Genomic DNA, 15,150 nt, shown 5'->3' on the forward strand with positions numbered 1-15,150 from the left:
CACAGCTAATGCATGTGGAACTGAGATTTGAACCTAATCAGTTGAGTGCCAGAACACACTTGTAACCCTTCATTTTAAAGAAAGGAGATGGGCGGGAGGGACGGAAATCTGAACTATTACTTTTAAAGATATAATTTACACACATTTTTTTCAGCTGTGCCCACGACACGTGAAAGTTCCCAGGCCAGGGATTGAACCCGTGCCACAGCAGTGACTCGAGCTGCTTGCAGTGACCATACTGGATCCTTAACCCCCTGTGCCACAGAGAACTCCCTAGTTTACATAAATTTTTAAGGAATTTTTTCCCCTAGGTTAAAATCCTGTTCCTGTGATTTAGGATACCTGAATGCCAAGTACACAGGGCATGACAAACAGAGACTGCAGGGAATCTGAGCATTGCTTTAGGTATGAAACCGACATTTGCCTAAAGAAACAAAGCAATGCAGTGCAGAGGAAAAGAGCCTTTTGCTTTTGAAAATGCATGTATTTGTATTCATTTAGGAGATATCCTCTTCTAATTGCTGCTAAGATTAAACTAAGAATACATTTATTTACAGTAATTAATGAATACTGTATTCTTCCTATTTTTAATTTTTCTTGCATTAATTTGCTAAATCATGGATATTATTGCTGGGATATCACTTTTTTTTTTTTCCAAAAATGAAACATCTAATACATTGAACACTGTTTAGTGTTCAGTGAATCCATCACAGTGTGGCTGAGACTGGACCAAAACCTTTTCTTCAGCTATTACATTATATGAATTTCCACCGTTTTTAGGGGATATGACTAACTGGTGGAGTTTTAGCCTGAGAAACTGCAGGGATCTTGGTCACCCAGACCTGCGCCAAACTCCAGCATGTCAGAGCCTCCTCCAGTAGAACTTTCTGGGATTGTGGAAATGTGTCATTTGTACTGTCCAGCATAGCAGCCACCTGCTGCTGAACACTTGCAAGACGCACGGTGCAACAGAGGAACTGAGTGTTTTTTATTTTAGTAGTTTAATTAATTTGAAATTAGATTTAAGTGGGGCTAGTGGTTTCAGTAATGGCTGATGCAGAAACTCTAAAGGCATAGCTCACAGGGCCTGGCAGAGCCTAACCTGGTGACGATTTGATCTGCTTTTCCCGTTTTCTCTCTCATCGGGCACATCCCTCCTCAGCACTGCTCTTTTGGTGTAGGACCAAATTAGAGACATTCGACAAAGTACAGTGAAATAACGTAAAAATCTGGTCCTTTGTTCTGAGCATCACTGAGGCCCAATGTGTGTTAATACCCTTTCCCTAAATTTCTGCAGCAAAACAAATGCCAAAGAATTCTGCTATTTGCATCCTCTAAAGGGAAGCTCCCTGCTTTCCCGGGCAGTGAGGGTGACTGGCAGGTGGGGTGGGGCCCTTCCCCTCCTCCTGAGGCCCTCAGAGCCGGGACTGCCTCTGTGGGGCGTGTTCTGACATCCTCCCCCGTCCTACAAGCAGTTCTTGGTATATGCAGATTTCTTAATAAATAATCTTCATTATGTATATTTTGCTAGAAAATTGCCATTTCACTAAAATTTTGGGGAATATTTGCCTAGTCTCATGTGGTAGTCTCCCACACTTTTTAAAATCTCTTCTTAGCAATTACACTTTCTTCATCACTGTGTATTTGTGCTTTTTCTCTGCTTTTTATTTATTTATTTTATTGAAATATAATTGATGCACATTATTGTGTTAGTTTCAGGTGTACAGCAAAGTGATACTGAATCACTTTGTGTAGATATGTATACAAATACATATATATTCTTTTACAGATTCTTTTCCACTCTGGGTTATTACAGGATTTTGAATATAGTTCCTCGTGCTGGGTAGTACACCCTTGTTGTCTCTCTCTTTTATATATAGTTGTGTGTATTTGTTAATCCCAAACTCCTAATTTATAAAAATATGGAACACTTCATGAATTTGCACGGCATCCTTCTGCAGTGACCACGCTAATCTTCTCCGTGTCTTTCCACATTTAGAGCACATGCTGCCAAAGCTGGCCCTCGCCTTTTTAGAATCGGACTTGCTGGTGATCTCTTGGATGTGTTTATTGATTCTACTGCCTTTCTAAATCTGTAATCTCTGCTCTGATCGTCTGTTGATTCCTTCCCCCTGTTTTCCTTGGGCTTATTTCATTGTTCTTTTTATATCTTCTAAAAGTTAATGCCTTAGTTCATCATTTTTATTCCTTCTTGGTTAATAACGAAGTCATTTAAGATTATGAATTTTCCTGTAAATATGGCATCTGTCCCATTATCTGTTTTGATAGGTACTTTTCTCGTTGTTGAATAGTGTCCAGTTTTAGTTTTCCTACTTGATCCAAGAGTTTTTTCAGATATATATTTTTATTTTTATTTTTTTAATTACTCCATGAATTTTATGACATTCATAGTTGTACAATGACCTTCACAACCCAGCTTTATAGCATTTCCATCCCAAACCCCCAGCCCATCCCCCACCTCCTAACCTGTCTCCCTTGGAAACCATAAGTTTTTCAAAGTCTGTGAGTCAGTATCTGTTCTGCAAAGAAGTTCATTGGTGTCCTTTTTTTAGATTCCATGTGTAAGTGATAGCATATGATGTTGGTGTCTCACAGTCTGACTAACCTCGCTTAGCATGATAACCTCCAAGTCCATCCATGTTGCTTCAAATGCTGCCATTTCTTTCCTTTTAATGGCTGAGTAATGTTCCATTGTGTATATGTACCACATCTTCCTTATCCACTCCTCTGTCAATGGACATTTAGGTTGTTTCCATGTCTTGGCTACTGTATATAGTGCTGGAATGAACATTGGAGAACATGTATCTTTTCGAGTCATGGTTGTCTCTGGATAGATGCCCAGGAGTAGGACTGCTGGATCAAATGGTAATTCTGTTTTTAGTTTTCTGAGGAATCTCCATCCTGTTTTCCACAGTGGTTGCAGCAATTTACATTCCCACCAACAGTGTAATAGGGTTCCCTTTTCTCCACATCCTCTCCAGCATTTATTGTTCATAGACTTTTTGATGATGGCCATTCTAGCTGGTGTAAGGTGGTACCTGTAGTGGTTTTGATTTGCATTTCTCTAATAATAATGAGTGATGTTGAACATCTTTTCATGTGTTTTTTTGGCCATCTGTATGTCTTCTTTGGAGAATTATCTGGTTAGATCTTCTGCCAATTTTATTATTTATTTATTTATTTTGTTTTTTAGGGGTGCGCCCGCAGTATGTGAGGTTCCCAGGCTAGAGGTCAAATCCAAGCTGCCGACCTACACCACAGCCACAGCAATACTGGATCCAAGCCTCATCTGCTACCTACACCATAGCTCATGCCAATGCCAGATCCTTAACCCACTGAAGCAAGGCCAGGGATGGAACCTGAATCCTCAAAGATACTAGTCGGATTCATTTCTGCTGAGCCACAATGGGAACTCCATCTTCCGCCCATTTTCTGATGGGGTAGTTTGTTTTTTTGGTATTGAGCTGCAGAAGGTGTGTATAAATTTTGGAGATTAATCCCTTGTCAGTCGCTTCATTTGCAAAGATTTTCTCCCATTCTGTGGGTTGTCTTTTCATTTTCTTTAGGGTTTCCTCTGCTGTGCAGAGACTTTTAAGTTTAATTAAGTCCCATTTGTTTATTTTTGTCTTTATTGTCATTACTCCAGGAGGTGAATGTGAGAAGATATTGCTGTGGTTTATATTGGAGAGTGTTTGGCCTATGTTTTCCTTGCAGAGTTTTATAGTATCCAGTCCTATATTTAGGTCTTTAATCCATTTTGAGTTTATTTGTGTGTGTGGTGTTCGGAAGTGTTCTAATTTCATTCTTTTCCATGTGGCTGTCCAGTTTTCCCAGCACCACTTATTGAAGGGACTGTCTTTTCGTCATTGTATCAGATGTATATTTTTAAAGTCCCCATTTTTTATCCTTTAACACTAATTCCTCATTCAATTGCACTATCCTAAAAAGTCGTCCATACAGTTTCTATTTTGATTTAGAATATTTATCCATGCTTGCTTTCGATCTAATATTGGATCCGTTTTTAAAACTTTAAAGATGTTCTTAAAAGGTGTGTGTTCTCTGTTTGTACCTTGATAAATTCAGTATATGTCTGTTAAATCATGCCTATTAATTTTATTTTATTTATTTATTTTGCTTCTTGGGGCCGCGCCTGCAGTGTATGGAAGCTCCCAGGCCAGGGTGAATTGGAGCTGTAGCTGCAGGCCACAGCCACAGCAGCTTGGGACCCCAGCCACATCTGTGAACTACATCACAGCTCATGGCCATGCCAGATACCTAGCCCACTGAGCGAGGCCAGGGATTGAACCTGTGTCCTTGTGGACACTCGTCAGACTTGTAACCCACTGAGCCATGGTGGAAAATCCCTAATTTGATTATTTGATTCTTCTGTAATTCCTTAATAGTTTTTTGCCTTGACATATCAGAGAACACTTTACTAAAATCCCTCACTATACTTATAATTTTAGAAACTCCATCTATTTATAGTAGTTGTGTTTTATAATGAGTGTCTATAATTATATTTTGGGAGTGAGTGGATCTATTTGTTTATGTACCATAACTTTTTAAATCTGATATTTTCCCCTAAGTTTTACCTTCTGATTTTATTGTCCCTCACCATTTTCCCCCAACTTACCGTGAATGCTTTTACTTTGCCCTTTTTATTTATTTGTTTGTTTGTTTGTTTGTTTTAGGGCCGCACCTGTGGCATATGGAAGTTTCCAGGCTAGACTGGGGGTCTAATAGCCATGGCAATGCCGGATTTTTTTTTTTTCCCGCTGTACAGCATGGGGACCAAGTTACTCTTACATGTGTACATTTTTTTCCCACCCTTTGTTCTGTTGCAACATGAGTATCTAGACGTAGTTCTCAATGCTACTCAGCAGGATCTCCTTGTAAATCTATTCCAAGTTGTATCCGTTAACGCCAAACTCCTGATCCTTCCCACTCCCTCCCTCTCCCATCGAATAGCCACAAGTCTATTCTCCAAGTCCATGATTTTCTTTTCTGTGGAAATGTTCATTTGTGCTGTATGTTAGATTCCAGTTATAAGTGATATCATATGGTATTTGTCTTTGTCTTTCTGACTCATTTCACTCAGTATGAGAGTCTCTAGTTCCATCCATGTTGCTGCAAATGGCATTATGTCATTTTTTATGGCTGAGTAGTATTTCATTGCATATATATACCACATCTTCCCAATCCAATCATCTGTTGATGGACATTTGGGTTGTTTCCATGTCTTGGCTATTGTGAATAGTGCTGCAATGAACAGTACGGCAATGAACTCTTTTAAGTAGAGTTTTGTTCAGATATATGCCCAAGAGTGGGATTGCTGGGTCATATGGTAGTCCTATGTATAGATTTCTAAGGTACCTCCATGCTGTTCTCCATAGTGGCTGTACCAGTTTACATTCCCACCAGCAGTGCAGGAGGGTTCCCTTTTCTCCACAACCCCTCCAGCACTTGTTATTTGTGGACTTATTAATGATGGCCATTCTGACTGGTATGAGGTGGTATCTCATGGTAGTTTTGATTTGCATTTCTCTTATAATCAGCGATGTTGAGCATTTTTTCATGTGTTTGCTGGCCATCTGTGTATCTTCCTTGAAGAACAGTCTATTCAGGTCTTTTGCCCATTTTTCCATTGGTTGATTGGCTTTTTTGCTGTTGAGTTGTATAAGTTGCTTGTATATTCTGGAGATTAAACCCTTGTCCATTGCATCGTTTGAAACTACTTTCTCCCATTCTGTAAGTTGTCTTTTTGTTTTCTTTTGGGTTTCCTTTGCTGTGCAAAAGCTTTTCAATTTGATTAGGTCCCATTGGTTTATTTTTGCTCTTATTTCTATTGTTTTGGGAGATTGACCTGAGAAAATATTCATGAGGTTGATGTCAGAGAGTGTTTTGCCTATGTTCTCTTCCAGGAGTTTGATGGTGTCTTATATTTAAGTCTTTCAGCCATTTTGAGTTTATTTTGGTGCATGGTGTGAGGGTGTGTTCTAATTTCATTGCTTTGCATGCAGCGGTCCAGGTTTCCCAGCAATGCTTGCTGAATAGACTTTCTTTTTCCCATTTTATGTTCTTGCCTCCCTTGTCAAAGATTGATTGACCATAGGTGTCAGGGTTTATTTCTGGGTGCTCTATTCCATTGGTCTGTCTATCTGTTTTGATACCAGTACCACACTGTTTTGATGACTGTGGCTTTGTAATATTTCTTAAAGTCTGGGAAAGTTATGCCCCCTGCTTGGTTTTTGTTTCTCAGGATTGCAATGCCAGATCTTTAACTCACTGAGTGAGGCCAGGGATCAAACCCACGTCCTCATGGATACAAGTCGTATTGTGTTTATTGTATTGTTTTATTTGATTGTCTTTGGCAGCTGGTTGGCTGAATTACATTTGTGTTCCCAGTCCTTGAGTCTTTTTTCCTTTGATAGGGGAGTATAACCCACTGATGTTTAGTGCAGTGTCTGTGCTGTTCTCCCCATTGACCTCTGGGGGGGGGTTCCAGGCTCCCCATCGTCCCCTTCCTCATTTTACCCCTCTCCCTCACTTCGTCCTTCAGGAGTGCAGATCAAGATTGATCCGATTAAAAAACATCCTACAGGTCCCTGAACCCCTGGGTAGGCAGAGCACCTAAAAAGCTCAGAGCACATGTGGGCCTGCCCTTTTTGGATATTTCTCTCGAAAAATAACAAAGGGCCAGATATACTCCTGTTGTGAGGAGACTGACCAGCTCCCTCCTCTCTGCTGGCTTTGGGGTGGGGAGATCTCAGACTGCCTTGCTCTCTCCTTTGCATCTAAGCCTTTCAGGCTGGTCTGCAGTACATAAAACCATCTTTTAGTCGTGGTCCCTCTCGTTAGTCGGGGACCTCACCAGAGGGTGCTTGGTTTAGGGAATGATCTGGTTCGTCTCAGGTTCTCTGCGCAAAGACCATCTTAGTAACACCCCAGTCCATTATTCCTTGCATTCTTCTGCTGGGTATGTTCTCTGTGTTTCTGGTCATCGTTTCCTCTGTTTATCTCAAACCGATATTCTAATTTACTCTCTTGGGGACATTTTCTTCTCAGTATCGCATTTGGAGGCCAGTGTGATCGCTGTGAGATGTGGTCTGCATTTCAAAATTCAGAAACTGTGCTTTCTCTCTGAAAGCTGATCACAGAGCGTGCCATTTTCATAGATCCAGTGTCCGCCCAAATTATTACAATTAGCAATTGCCTAACATTTCCTTATGCTTTTTGCAGTAAGTATAGTTCCTAAAACATTTGCTTGTATACTTCAGAACAGTCTCCACATTTTGAATTTTGGATTTGTCGTAGGTTCCATGTTTTTTTTTTTCTTTGTTCTTTCTTATAGGATACAAGGTATATAATTTGCTTAGCGCATCAACATGCAATTGAAAACAAGCCGATTTTTCTGTCACAATCCAGCCAAGCATGTTAAGTTGTTGGGGGGCTCTGCCCCATACATTCAGGCTCAAGATGAAACCACCGTCTTCACGGTGGACTTCAAGGTCTCTCTGGTCATTGAGGTTGAGCCAGGGGAGAGGGGAAGCACACGTGAGGGAGGCACCTCCCCTCTGTGAAGGGCGGAGATCCCTACATGCCATCTGGGACTTTGACCCTCCTTCAAGAGGGGAGAACTAAGTCAGTGGCCACGATGAGGGAAATGCGTGGGCTCGCCATGTGTCCGGCTTACTGTGAAGATGGGGAGAGTGGATTTTGGCAACAGCCAGAGCTCTGTACCCTGTAGACAGAGTCGGGGGAGAGGGCTTCTATGTTGTGCCGGATGCTACATTTTCCCGGGTTCCGGTAGACATTCCTGAGTCCACTCTCCTTTCAGCAAAGGGGTGAGTGGATAGATTTTGCTAATTTTAATTGGCCACATCAGAGGCTTGTGAGGAACTACTGCTGGAAACAGCTTCTCTGCCGTGATAAAAGGATTTGTTTTTCTTCCCCTCATCTGCTGGAGCACTGTCCCCTTTCGCATCAGCTGGTGTCCCAGGCCCCATCAGTACCAGCCTCCCCATCACCCTCTGCTTTGTTAGCCCGCTGTCCTGGCCAGCTGGGAGCAGGGTGGGTTGGGGCAAGGGAGCTCTGGCGTTGCCCTTCTGCTGCCACCGAGAACCACTTCCCCAGTGTGACTGGGAGGTCACCTTCCCACCTGCTGCCCTGACACCTACCCTCACCTCGCACTGGCCCTGCCGGCGAGAGCTCAGTGGCTTTGGTTTGACCTGCCGGGTTGGATTAAGTTGCTCCTTAGGCTGCCTTTCCCTTGCTGAGGGTGATCCAGGTGGTTTGATCTGTCCTTCACCTTGGCCTTTCCTTTATGGTAGACTTGGTGGGATTTCTTTGAAATCTCTTGTGTAATGAATCTTCTCTGGTTTCCGGGACTGGAATAGCTCTGACCCCCAGTCCTTTGGTCTTTTCCCTAGAGATTGGGCGCTCATTTGGCGTTCATGGATGTCTTGTGTACTATTTGGTGAATATTGATACTGTCAGGCAGTGAGCATAGCATTGGGGATGCAGTGGTGAGAAAAATATAGCCTTCCTGGAGTTTCTCAGTGGGAATAGAGAGGGGTGCGTGAGGAGAGTCAAGCGTGAATCAGATAATGACACAAAGAAATGCCAGTCAGAGCCCTGAGAACCTCTCTGAGGCTTGCAGAGGGAGCATTTTCCCAGGCAGTGAGGTCAGGAGAGGTATCTTCACAGTGGGGACTGGGGTGAAACTGAGTGATGAGCAGGTGTTCCCGAGAGGAAGATGGGAGAGGAGGGCCCTCCAGGCAAGGGAGCTCGCGTGTGCCCTCTGGTGGGCAGGAGTGGGGTGGGGCTGGGATAGAGCGAAGCAGCGGCAGGTGGCTGCACAGCCCAGGTGGGAGGCACTGCAGTCACTGTCAGGGGAGAGATGACAGTGACCTGGATGGAGGTGGTGGGGGGGCTGGTGATGGGGTTAAGACATGTTAGACTGAAGGTTCAGGGTCTTCACAGATCTTGTGATTGTAGTTCAGAGGGAGCTGAATTCTTTCTCACCATCAAATCATTAAATATGTCCTTCCTTTCTTCTTCTTGAGCCTTTTAATCAAGGTAGGCAACACATTTCTTGTTTGAATCTCAGCAAAGGAGAAGGGCATTGTAGCCTGTGCCTGGCAGTGTCTGGAATTTAGGCCACCACTATTCATATTTGTTATGTGAATGAATGGGTGGGTCAGTGAATGACCATCAGCTCTTCACCCAAACCTTTGAGTCCTGGATGAGACTGGCTACAGTGAGGACAGTATCTACCAACCTCGAATTCAGGGGGGTGTGCGTCGCCCCCTGTCTTTACACATCCATGGCCGACCTTAGTAATTGCAATGGGGTTTTTGTTTGTCTGTCTGTCTGTCTGTTTGTTTTGTCTTTTCTAGGGCTGCACCTGCGGCATTTTAAATATTGGAGTGGTTTTTTTTTTTTCTTTTTTTTTTGTCTGACCTTAGTAATTGATTGCAGCAATCATTCCTTTCCAAGTCCTGGTGTGACCTCAGAATGCTTCTCCCAAAGCCCTTGAGGCAGCCTGTACCAGTAATGCTTCACTTGAAACCGATTTGTTATTGTCTGGATTTTAACAGTCCCTAGAAGCTCACAAGCAAAGACTCCCCTAGACTCCCCTGTGCAGATGGCAGTGGAGGGATGGTCAGGGAGGCTAGTAGTTAGGTGAGGACAACAGGGTTCTGCAGTTGGACTGCCTGTGTTCACACCCCAGGCCTACTGAGGATGGGATGCAACCTCGGCTGGTTATTTTCATCTTTCTCTGCCTCAGTTTCCTCATGTGTAAATGAGAATAAGGAGAACACTTGCTTTGTTGTTGTTTTTATTAGACTTAAATGAGATAATATCTTTTAAGGCCAGAGGAGTACGTGGCATGTAGAGGCACTCAATAAATATTAGATAATATTCTTTTTATATTTATTGTGGGGGAAGTTTATCAATCCTTTTCAAATAATTTTCCTTGGAAAAAGGTGTAGCGTTTTTTTCCTCCTGAAATTGTTCCACTGATTTTCATATCTCTCAAACACAAGTGCAAATGTAAGGTAATGTTTCTTAAGAAATCGGGTGTCTTTTTCCTGGGTGAGCCTTGAGTTAAGAGTGGGGAGCTGTGCCTCTGGGCAAGTGTGTTCTAATGAGCCTGGGATATGGAAATTGCTGGCAGATCTTTACTGTGGATTGTGGGCAGATTTAAGAGACGTGTCATTTTCCCAAGTTGCCGCTGAGGAATCTAGAAGATTTAGGAGAAAGCGAGTTGCATCTTGAGTCAGTAATTTTAGGACTGATGCATCAAGCCCTGATTTCGTTTTGACTCAGCACCAGGCTCCTTGAATGAAGACCATCTATTTGCAAGCACAGCATTGCTGGAGCTAAAATACAGCCTGCCTGCCTTGGAAGGGACTAATCAGCCTTTTGGAAACTGTTTAAAACTGAAGCATAAGAAGAAGAGCTTTCTGTGATGGTAGTAGAGCCTTGAGTTTCTGCCAACCATTAATTGTTTTTTAGGCTTTCCTGGGAGGGCAGCTGAACTTGAGACTTGGCCGTTGGTTTGGCCATCTGTGATCTGCACTTGGCTGCGCGTGACATGTATTAAGGTTGTTGTTCAGGGAGCATCACTTCTGTGCTTTCGAGCATTGGAATCTGTTCAAAGTTAGATTTGATACTTTGGTCCCCTCCTCGAGCGGGTTAGGCGTTCCTCGCTCTGCAGCTTCCTAAAGGCCGTGGGGCCCTCACTGTGTGCGGGGCTTAGGCTGGGCCCTCCAGCTCGCCTTGGGTTTGAAGATCTAGACGGAAGGAAGGGGTGTTGCAACCGGTGTCCCAGCTTCCTCACTGAGTGCTCTTTTGTCCCCCAGCTTATTTCCAGCGATGCCGATGGAGCCATCCAAAGGGCCGGAAGATTCAGGGTGGAAAACGGCTCTTCAGATGAGGTAAGGAAGCATCCCAGTTCCTGTTTCGTCCCCAGGCGCATGATTCTGGCGCCTGTGAAACAGCCCTGAGCAGCCTGTGACCCTCGTTCCCGCAGAAGACCCGCCTAAACGGAGCCAGGAGGGGGCGATGGATGGAGCCCTTCAGAGCTTCCGGAGGGGGACGTGCGCTTCCTTGTGTGCAAGGCGCTATTCACAGGGTGATGCAAACCCTCAGAAAGATCCACGATAAAGCCAGGTAGACCCAGAAGGCGGTCTGCCAGCAAAGGGACCAAAGGCAAGCGTGCAGCCACAACACCCTTGTGAGTGGCCCCCGGGCCCCAGCTCTTCCCCTATGCCGAGCCGGTCCCCCTGACACTGCTGTGCCAGCGATGTCAGGGTCTGGGAGAGAGATGCAGAAAACCCCTGTGACTACTAGTCAGAGGGGCCCCAGGACAGGAGGCCAATCTCATCTGCCACCGCTTGGGCCCAAGCCTCCGTTCTGGGTTCTGTTGGCTGTCCTTGCGGTAGCCACAGGGACTCGCGGCCCCAGCCTGTCTTCCTCGCAACGTCCACCGCCCACTTCCTCCCTTGGGGTGTGCCCCCTAAACAGCAGAGTGCCCCCTCAGCCCCCTCAGCAGCTGTGGTCTCTGCTGCTTCCCTGAGAGGTAGCCCATCAGAGTGCTTTAGGCGCCCCCCCCAGCTTTGGAATTGGGCAGCCCTGGGTTCAGGTTCCAGTCCCCCCAGCTCCTAGGGGTGTGACCCTAGGCAAGTAACCAGCCAGCCTTTCGGAAGCCCAGATTCTTCATGTGTAAGAAGGAAACTGCCTTGGACTTATTAAGAGGATTCAGTGAGCTGAGCTTGTAAGAAAGCTCTTAGCGCTACGCCCAGCGTACGGTGAGAAGTCAGTGAGAGCCGCAGCAGTAATAAGGGTTGTTGGTGTGGTGCAGCCAGCCTTGCCTCCTGACCGCCTCCGTGACCGTGTTCTTGGTGATGGGCTGTGGATTTCACCTGAAAGCCACGGCCTTCGGGAAGCCGTTGCTCCCTTCACCTTTGCCATAACTTAGCATTCCCCTTCACTCAGATGTGGTACCCTCGCCACCGCTCTGTGAGGCAGAGGGGCAGTCCCATCTTGGACTGGACCCCTGAATAGGTGCCCCATACTTCTTGTCCAGAACGATGTCAACTGATCTGCATAGAAGAAGCATCGAGTCCTCCTCCTCCAGTGGTCAGAAAGCATCTACTTTGAAACGTAACACCACGTACCAAGACCCCAGAGGTTGCTGTACCTCAACACATTTTTTTTCTGCTTTCAGAATTTTGCAGAACTTCAGGTCACCCTGAAATGAATAAACTGCACTGGCTCTCCCCACCCCACATAAGCACAGCGCTGGCCCCTGCCAGGACCAGTGTCTAGAGGAAATCCATGCCTCCTGGAAACGCATAAATGGAACCTTCACATGGTCCTGAAATCACCACACCCTTTGGTTACCAAACACTCCTCACCTGGCCCTGTCACCTGGCCATGCCATTTGCCAGAGGACAAGGTCAGGAACCGGAAATCACCTGAGGAGGATCCAGGGCAGCAGGGGCTACAGAGTTGGGCTGTTGGGTTCTAATCATAGCCCTACAATTCACCAGCAGTGTGGCCACGAACAGGTCACCAAATATCTTTGGAACCTTTTGCTGGAGTTACAGATTTAACAAATCTTTTGTGTTCCAAGCACAGTCCTGTCTCGGATTGCGACTGTGGGAAATATGATATCAAGGCTCAAATACTGTTTTAAATTTTGTTTCCACCAAAGCCACTGAGCATGAGCGCACCATTGGGGCACCTTGGCTGGGTTTTCTATTGATGGCCCTCAGTTAAAAGCTCTGGCTGGTGCCAGTGCACAGCCTGATAAAAGACCACCGGAGGAACCTGAGACTCAGAGGGGAAAAGCGAGGCTCGCTCCAGTTTGTTAAAACAGTTAGAGCTTTAGAAGGCTCAGTACAGTGCTTAAAGCTTTTGAAACCCATGAACAAACAAATTGCAAAGCAGTTTCATTACTGAGTTACTTTTCCTTTTATTATTACATTTTTTTGATACAGTATGGATCCTAGGCCCTGTCAATATATGATTTGCCAAAATTTTCTCCCAGTCTGTAGGTTGTTTTTTCACTTTCTTTTTTTTTTTTTTCTTTTTGGCTGGGCCCGCAGCATGTGGAAATTCCCAGGCCAGGAATCAAACCCACACCATAACAGCGACCCAGGCGGCTGCAGTGACAACACCAGATCCTTAATCCACTGTGCCACAAACGAACTCCTTTTCACATTCTTGAGTGTGTCCTTTGAAGCATAAAAGTTTCTTAATTTGATGCTATCTAGTTCATCTCATTTTTTTTTTTTTTTCGTGTGTGTCGTATCTAAGAAACCGTTGTTTAATCTGAGGTTGCTTGGTCACTTTTTATAGTTTACTCCTCCCTTCGGATAATGTCAGATTTGTCTTTCATTTCTTTAAACATGGTATCCTGGTTTTATTATCTGTAACTGATGATTCCAACATGTGAGGTTTTTGTGGTCCTCTGTTGTTTGGTGGTTCTCCCGGCATATGCTCATGGTATATACTGTGTTTGTGTGCTTGGCTGCCTGATTGTGTGCTACTCATTGCTCTTGAAGATGAATTTTCAGGAATAACATAAGGCTTAAGATGAGTTGCCTTTTGGTAGAGAGTGCAATACTGTGGTTTATAAAAAGAAATATATCCTTTGGCCTTTGTACCTGTTCCTGGCACAGGACTCCTAAAACTCTCGGAATTTTCTAAGTGATGAGAATGATACTGGTGTCTTCTGTTATGTTAACAAGTGACTTTTTGGAAAGCCCCTAAGTTTCCTAAGAGGTGGGCTGGTCACCAGAGGAACCAACTACGTGATTGGTGGGGTTAGAGCTTGTGTCCAGCTGCAACCTCCTGGGAGGGGAGAAGGGCTGGACATTGAGTTCGGTCACCAAGGGCCAGTGATTTAATCAGTCATAGCTGCCTCCATAAAAGCTGAAAGGACAGGGTTTGGAGGGCTTTCAGATGGGTGAACACGGGGTGGTTCCAGAAGAATGGCAGGCTCCACCCACCTCCCCAGATCACATACCTTGCTCCACGAATCTGTTCCATCCGGCTATTCCCAAGTTATATCCTTTTATAATAAACTAATGATCTAGGCAGTAAAATGTTTCTTTGAGTTCTGTGCTCTGGCTGGTTAATCAAACCCAAGGAGACGGTCATTGGAACCTTCCGTCTCTGGCCAATTGGTCAGAAGCACAGTTGACAACCTGGATTTGCAATTAGCATCTGAAGTTGCAGGTGGGAGAAGCAGTCTTGTAAGGCTAAATCACCTGTCCCTGCCTGAACGTGTCCCCAGAAATGTTTGGAAATTTGCTACCCCCTTGATAGGTTTTCCCCTCTGGATGTCAACTGATTCTTCTTCTTCTTCTTCTTCTTTTTTTTTTTTTTTTAGGGTCGCACCTGCAGCATATGGAGGTTCCCAGGCTAGGGGTCAAATCGGAGCTGCAGCTGCCAGCCTACACCACAGCCACAGCAACACGGGATCCAATCCTCATCTGTGACCTACACCAACCACAGCTCACGGCAACACTGGATACTTAACCCACCGAGCACGGTCAGGAATCGAACCTGCATCCTCATGGATGCTAGTCAGATTTGTTTCCACTGAGCCACGATGGGAACCCCCAGGATGTCATCTAATTCTGACACCAACTGACTGTCTTACAATTCAGTTCGATTCTGACCCTGACTACCTGGAGCTTGTGTCAGACTCCAAAGGTTTCAGGGCTCTGCTCCACATACTGCCCTCACTTTAGACTCCGTGGCAAGTGTTAGGTCCCCAGGGTACTCACACATCCATCTACATGGCTACAAAGTCCAGAGGTTCCTACAACTATCCTCCTGAGGTTGAGTAATTCACTGAAATGACACACAACTCAGAAAAGCACTTTCCTCACCATATCCATTTATTACGAAGAATACGACTCGGGAACAGCCAAATGGAAGCGATGCAGAGGGCGGGGATGGGCGGTGGGGCACAGGACTCCCGGGCCCCTTTGGGTGCCCCACTTTCCCCGCTCTTTGATGGATTCACCAGCCCAGAAGCTTCCCAAACCCCATCCTGTAGGGGTTTTGTGGCCATTCCGTAGGCATGCTTGATTAAGTCGTTGGCAC

At 45.0% G+C, this 15,150-nt stretch overlaps 1 protein-coding gene across 2 annotated transcripts in view; it reads left to right on the plus strand.

Annotated features, from left to right (window-relative positions):
• GARNL3 (GTPase activating Rap/RanGAP domain like 3) overlaps positions 1-15,150 on the plus strand; it is a 150,324-nt gene that overhangs the window by 58,728 nt on the left and 76,446 nt on the right. For both annotated transcript variants that reach the window (XM_021069215.1, XM_005660437.3), the window contains one exon: positions 10,890-10,964. In XM_021069215.1, coding sequence (XP_020924874.1) covers positions 10,890-10,964 — 75 coding nt within the window. The remainder of the gene's footprint in view (positions 1-10,889; positions 10,965-15,150) is intronic.

This window comes from Sus scrofa, chromosome 1, assembly GCF_000003025.6.
Source record: "Sus scrofa isolate TJ Tabasco breed Duroc chromosome 1, Sscrofa11.1, whole genome shotgun sequence".
Lineage (NCBI taxonomy): Eukaryota > Metazoa > Chordata > Mammalia > Artiodactyla > Suidae > Sus > Sus scrofa.